This window comes from Micropterus dolomieu, linkage group LG09 (assembly GCF_021292245.1).
Source record: "Micropterus dolomieu isolate WLL.071019.BEF.003 ecotype Adirondacks linkage group LG09, ASM2129224v1, whole genome shotgun sequence".
NCBI classification, from domain to species: Eukaryota; Metazoa; Chordata; class Actinopteri; order Centrarchiformes; family Centrarchidae; genus Micropterus; species Micropterus dolomieu.
The window spans coordinates 19,791,815-19,799,122 of record NC_060158.1 but is presented as its reverse complement, the minus strand read 5'-3'; the positions used below and the strand labels follow the sequence as shown (position 1 = coordinate 19,799,122).

Below are 7,308 nucleotides of genomic sequence, written 5' to 3'. Positions count from 1 at the left end.
GCCGCAGTTGGCACCAGTCTTCTTTTTGTATAATCACACTGTACCTTTTCGGCCTCCTGCTCAGCACACTTCACTAGAGATGGTGTTTTCATTTAGAGCTTATAGAATATAGTCAATGGATGCTTTGAGGCGCAGGTGGGGTGGCCCTTCTTTCTACCACAAAATGAAGACAACAAAACAGCCTGTACTAAAGCTCTGGGGCTTTTCATTTCTTTGCAAGACTTAAACTACAGGAGGTTTCTTTGCAAGACACTGAGGGCGCCAATTGAGCCTCCTTTTCAGCCTATAGGCCTACCTGACGTGGCGTTAAACTGTACTGTCAGTTCCTCCCCAGACTTGATTGTTTACTTGTTGTCTAACAAGGTTTTATGGCATGTTGATTGGGCTATCTGTACGTCGCTTTCTTTTCCCGACAAAACCACTGCGGTTCTATCACTCCAGGAAGGGATTTACACTTCATTTAAAGTTAAATAGGTTGCGTCGATATCTGTAAAATCATATTATAGTGAGCTTTTAGTGTCTGAATTAATCTAAACATCATAAGCCAATTGTTTGTGTGCGTGCGTGTGTGTGTGCGTGCGTGCGTGTGTGTGCGCGCACTTAGGTAGAAAGACAGTGCGAAGGACTTAAAGGCCAAGAAAACACTATCCCTGAGTAAATACACTGATTCTGTCTACCTCCATATCAAATCTCTTTCACAGTCAGGCATGGCCTGTAATTATCATTATATTTCTATTTGTCCAAAGTCTGCAACAAACTGAATGTTTTCTTTGCATAAGGCGCATTAGAGGAAGTTATTATCAACCAAAGGGGTTTTGATGAGAACAATTCTCCCAAGTACGGTCATGAGTTAGTAACTATTAAGAGATTTGGAGTCAAAATCAAACTTACACCAGATAGTGTATTAGAGGCCTACATCTCATTAAACTCTATTAATGCAAGGTGAAGTTAATTTGACTTTTTCTCGACTTAGCGTTACAGGCTCACATTATCGACCAATCTTGTAACCTTAAGCCTTCCTAAATGCAAAAGCAATTAAAGGAACTCCATCCGGGGCACGGTGGGCCCTTTGCTCTCTGCAGAGGACCCTCTCCCTCCCCCGAACTTGAAGTCGACCGTACAGACAAAGCTTTGGCTTTGAGAGCTTTAACGCAGCGCCAGGCTCCAGTTTTGATGGCCAAATACCGCACAAGGATGGTGAGACGATCAGCAGAACGACCTACTTTAATACAATTGACATTTGACAGAAATGTGGCGTTTAATTTTTTATTATTTTCTCTTTTTTTGGGTAATTGTTTAAATTAATTTAGTCAAATGGTTAACGATACTTATCTATTGTAAGTAGAAATCTTACCGTAGTTATGTACAGAAATGATATGTTTCTATGTCTTTGAAAATCCTCAGCTGCTGACTTTGAGTCCGTGTAGGTGGCGACTTCCTATCACGCTTGACCAGTTTTGTGGTGTCTGTCTGTCAGGGGGAAAAAAAGGCGCAGCAGAATACTATAGCAGCTATAAAAACGCAGGTCTGTGTAGAGCTGGCTTTGGTTTTCCTGTGCATCCTGTGCTCAATTACAGCGTAAAAGCTTCAGCACAACTCGTAGAATTTGTCTGGATTGACTAAGAGGCGGAGCGTGTGGTCTCAAAGACACTCCAGTTGTTTGTGCCCCTGCAATTTATCCATATAAAACGGCCTGCAAGCAGGACGGTGGATAGCACAGATTGCATGTTTTTTGAGTGTTTTGGTACACTCACGGGGCATTACTTGTTGCTTGCACCGTCTTAAGTGTGTGATATTTTAAGGTTGTGTTTCACATGTAGGCCTTCCATCAGGAGCCCCTTGGATCCCCAATGTGCACATCGGGCTGTGGGTCCAGGCAAGCCGCGGCGGTCTTAATCCGAGCTCAGGTCTCTTATTCACAGCACATTAGAGTCAGGTTGCAGCCTGTCCAAAACAAGCTCCACGGTGGCCTCAGAGCAGAGAGCAAGGGAATGTGCACAGGGACATATTTACCAAATTCCTGCATTTCAAAAGATACTGAGAACTATCTTCATTGGAAAATAAACCTTTAATCTAAAAATATTTGCGTAGCCTTGTATGGCAATTTATAGACCGTGGATATTTTAATTATTCACAATTAGAATTTTAAATTAAATTTAAAAATGTTGCTTGTATATTTCGGACTATCACTGTATTTTTGATTTTTTAAATCCTGCGCAACATGAACCCTTTAGAAACAATGCTTGCCCCTCTGGTTTTGCGTGCATGTTGATGAGTTTTAGGCAATGTATGCATATACCCGTCATGGGAATAAATAGAACAAAATAGGCATCTGATGGAAATTATTATTCATCAGCACATAAACGTGTCTTGTGAAATTTTGGAAGCTGTCTTCTTACTGAACGACGCACAGTTGAATAAGTATTTGCACCAAAACGTAAAGAAATAGCCTTGCGTAAAAGTGCAGCAGGCTTGAATGTTGAGCCATTTGGAGCTGTTAGTGGATCTATTGCATGTAAATATGAAGCAAAACAGAGCAGAAAGACGAGGATCATTCAAAAATGTAGTTTTATAATAATAAAGAGCTTTTAGCGTTTCACTGTTGAAGTAGCAAGAATATGTTCATGATTGTAGGCGAGCCTCCGGTCTTTTCTGAGACGTATATGTCGGCTTCGTCTATTGTTAGTCACAAATAAATACCATATTACAATAATAAAATGTATTTATTATTATGTATTATCTCAACACAATTAAAAATACCTGTTCATTTTTTGCACGATTTCACAGAACAAAGTTCATTTTTTGCCTTAAATGTGTATTCTATGACACCATATCCTTTATTTATTTCTTCAACATTTCAGTTTGGTCTTTGTTATACTGGTGCTAACACAAGGCTGTAGCCAGCTGAAACATTAGCCGCTACTTTGAACATGACCCTGATAACCAAATGCCCACTGGGCCAAATGCTACGTTGTAAAACCACCAAATGATGATGACTAAGACATTTCTAAAAGCAGACTTTAGAGATAAGCTGGTGGTGTCCTTCCTCCAATTCAGGTCCATGTTATCTATGCACAGTAATACTGGTTTAGTTAATGTTGGTGTCAGGTATGGCTCTGGAAAATTGGCTGGAAGAAACCTGTTTATTTATTTTACTCATTTTACATGTAACATCAGAACGCGGAGAATCAGAAAAGCTTAAAACACGCGCACATATTGTTTTCAGGGCAATCTGAGGGTGGAAAAGCACAGAACATCTGGGAAATTGATAACTATATTTTGGTTAAAGCTTCGATTGAAATCTCTCTTCTAACAGCCAGCATCAAAGAATAGTTATCTCTTCCTCTGCCTTCGTTGCATGCTAAAGAATTAATTTTTATGCCGACATGGCGATAAACAACCAATGTCAAGACTTAGGACACATAGCAGTCATGTATCTTACACACACTCTTTCTCTTTCCCACACACAGACACACGCGCGCGCGCACGCAGGCACGCACACACATATACGCAGCCTGAAAATCTGTCAATTTCTGCGGTGTAGTCACGTGACCTCCTCCTCCGTGGAGTGGACGGAGATGGCTCTCCACGTCAGCTTACGTCTCCAAATTTCTGCTTAGCGAACCTGCTTCAAAGAGGCAGGAGGCACGGCGCTTCAGAGCCATGTTCAGGGCGGTTATAGACGAATCAAACCCCAACATAGAGTTATAGTAGAGGGTGAACTACGATGATGGATTTTGACGAAAGGGTCCCCGTCGGATCGAACATGTATTTACCCAGTTGCACTTATTACGTATCGGCGGGGGCTGATTTCTCCGGTCTACCCTCGTTTTTATCCCAGACCCCGTCCACCCGCCCCATGACATACTCCTACTCCTCTAACCTGCCGCAAGTCCAACCCGTCAGAGAGGTGACGTTCAGGGACTATGCAGCCATTGACGCGTCCGGTAAATGGCCGCACAGGGGCAACTTGCCCCAGTGCTACCCCAGCGCGGAGGACATGGTGCACCGGGACTGTCTGTCGGCGCAAACTGCCGTCGTAGGGGACATGTTCGGTAAAAACAGCCCCGCAGCCGCAGCCGCCGCGTACCACCACCACCACCACCACCACCATACGGGCACAGGCTCCGCTGCCACCAATTTCTACGGGAACGTGGGCAGAAATGGCGTCCTGCCACAAGCCTTCGATCAGTTTTACGAGACGGCGTACGGGAATGCGTCGGAGAGCTCCTCCACAAATGGCTACTCAGGGGACAAAACACCGACCAAACAGCCCAGCTCTGCGCCGGAGGACGCGCCGTCGTGCAGGGATACCGAGGCGAAGGAGCAGCGGGATGAGAGGAGCAGCCCGGAGTTATCTTCCGGCAACAATGAGGAGAAATCCAGCAGCAGCAGTACGTATTAAAGTCAGCGCCTAGGTTATGAGAGAAAGTTTGCAATCTTGCGCGCTGCTGTTAAAATTTTTATATGCTGTTTTATAAGCATATAAGGTTTATAGAGGGCCTGTAGACCCCCCCACCCCCCAACAAAACTTTGTTATAAACTGCAGGATCACGTGTTTGGAATTGAAATTGGCCGTGAAAGACATCAGGCCAGTGATTTTTCTATAACACTCCCTGACGTTTCCAAAAAACACCCAGATATGAATGTGAATTCCAAAGACAGACCTGCATTAATTCCATGTGTTATAAACATGCCTGTTTCACGGGTTCTTAGAGTTAAAAGAGCACTTGCATGTAATTAGGGTGGTTTAAGGTTTAGCACACACGAGCTCTTGTGTTAAAGCTATCATGGACTTTGTACATTTCCCCTTTTGTGTTCTGTAAAACCAAACCAATATGTTCATATAAACTGTCTCATGCAGCACGGTCTCCTTTTTCTTTAGCTATTATTATTAATTATTGCGCATATTTAAAAGTGAGCTTGTTGTTTTCATTTGCTAGGAAAGGTCAAAGCCCAAGTGTATTATTATCCAGCGAACCTATGGTTTAGTAATCTTGACAGTGTGATATAATATCACTACACTTGAAATGTTGAAATGGGGAATATGTTATTAATGCAGAGGAAATCCGCCCATACGTAATCTGGGCAACGTCCAGGGCTTATAAATCTTTTTTTTGTAACATAGTCATGGCTAATTTGAAATGTTTATATTATTCTGTGACCGGTGTACTTGTCTTTTTGTGCCTTCCAGATGGACAGAGGACCCGCAAGAAAAGGTGCCCTTATTCCAAATATCAGATCAGAGAACTTGAAAGAGAATTCTTTTTCAGTGTATACATTAACAAGGAGAAACGCCTGCAACTGTCTCGGATGCTCAACCTCACCGACCGACAAGTGAAGATTTGGTTTCAAAACCGTCGCATGAAGGAGAAGAAACTGAACAGAGATAGATTACAATATTATACGTCTAACCCCCTACTTTAGGGGTCAAAATCAGCACCGTCACAGCCTCCAAGGTCCTCTGCTGTGGGGCTGACTGCGTTTACAGACAGACTGACTCTCCGGCTGTGACTTTCCAAGTGTACATTGTGTACCACAATGGCCGCGACTGCAGCAGCTACACTGCTCAATGGTTAATTTCAAGTTCGAGGACAACAGTCTCCTGTGATCAGAGTTGCCTCAAGAGTGAGCATGAATTAAGACAGTCTGTGGACTTTGATCCCGCTCTTCAAACTCTTTATTGGGAAAAATGTAGAAAAGGATTTTTGTCCTAGCCAGGACTGTGTGCTTGCGAGGGCCCATGTTGATATCATTGTGACTCACAGACGCCTTGTTTATTTTTCCTTTCTCTTGGGCAAAAATTAGGAGTCACCAATTGACTGACCCCATGTATTCTTTAATCAACGATTTTATTTTATTCGCGTTTTTCTGTTTTTAAAATCAGAAAAGTGGTGGATTTAGGATGATGGCGACTTTAAAAACTGATTCTATATTGGTGTGACCAAATATTGAGTCCGAACGGATGAGAATGTAATGTGTTTCTGTTTTGTGTGCTTATTTATTTTGTAGCCACTCGTTCACTATCTCGTTTTCATGTCACGGCTAACCAAGTCAAAGTCCATTATTACTGGCGGGCTTTTGGGATTCCGTGTTCAGTCTGGGCTGACCTCAAAACGAGCTCTTGGCGTCTTTTCCTGTAGCCTGCAGAATGAGGGCTATAAGTATTTATATTTTGCGTATCTTTCAATACCTTAACCCATGTTGTCCCTTTCGATTTTTGGAGACTATCAGTCCAGTATTGATGATGCAGGCCAAACCAGAAAGATAAGCTTATCTACTGGATCCGTGTGGAGTTGCACTGAGGTACACGCCCAACATATTCACACAGGTATATATGCAGCGGGCCTCCTCGGTCTCATATTGATACGCATAACAGAATATTTTTCTCATGACTCTCTTTTGGTGCTTGCTGTCTAAAGAACATATAAAGCAACATTTTCAAGTGTGCTGTCAGGGCAAGGCTGGTCAGGGTCATTGCATTGAATCAATTGCTTGGTATGCCCAAACTATTGTGTATTATACTATATTTCCAAATAAAAAAAAAAAAAAAACAAATGACAAGATTATTGACAAAAATAATCTATTTCTGCGTGGTCATTCTGTCTTTTCACAAGCTCTTCTTTTTAAAATTATAGCTATGGAACACATTTGGTGAATACAAATAGGCACAAGTGAAACATTTTAAGCACGCAAAATCAACACAATACGCTCACACTGATTGCAGTAGAATTATCACAATGGGAGCAATGGTATAGCAAACATTGGTGTAGTGTTTAAAAAAAATACACACAGAGTGCAGCAGACCTGAGGGCTCTCATGCAAATTATGAACCGTCCAACCTTATGGAGAGACACACAGACACACTACCTGATGCAAATAGAACCTGTTTAGTAACAAATTAAGTAATGAAATTACCGATTCTTGTTGGATGTTATCAAATTATCTTAAATCTTTAATTATGGGTTTCCATGGATCAAATTTAGATATAAACTGATAAGGAATGTCATTATTGTTAGATATAAACTGATAAGGTATGTAATTATTGTGATCTTAAATTATGTTTGTGCTGTTTTGCAATTGTTTTGAACCACTTCTCGATATTTTTTTAGCAACATACGATATTTTACAACTTTTGCATTCCATCTCAAGGAAAATATTTGTTATTGAACCACTGTGGATAGCTTGTAGGTCCACCTCCTTAAAATTTACTGTTGCCAAACACTCGCCATTTCACCGTGCACACATTTGTTTCTCACTATGTCTCCCTCTCACTGAAGTCTGTTTGTGCGTAAGCTGTCATTTCGC

At 41.8% G+C, this 7,308-nt stretch overlaps 1 protein-coding gene across 1 annotated transcript; it reads left to right on the top strand.

Moving 5' to 3' along the window:
• Nucleotides 1-3,553: 3,553 nt before the first annotated feature.
• Nucleotides 3,554-6,549, top strand: hoxa11a (homeobox A11a). The gene is made up of 2 exons (XM_046059497.1): nucleotides 3,554-4,394; nucleotides 5,195-6,549. Exons 1-2 carry the CDS (start codon nucleotides 3,728-3,730, stop codon nucleotides 5,425-5,427), a joined length of 900 nt encoding a protein of 299 aa, XP_045915453.1. The 5' UTR covers nucleotides 3,554-3,727; the 3' UTR covers nucleotides 5,428-6,549.
• The last annotated feature ends 759 nt before the right edge of the window (nucleotides 6,550-7,308 follow it).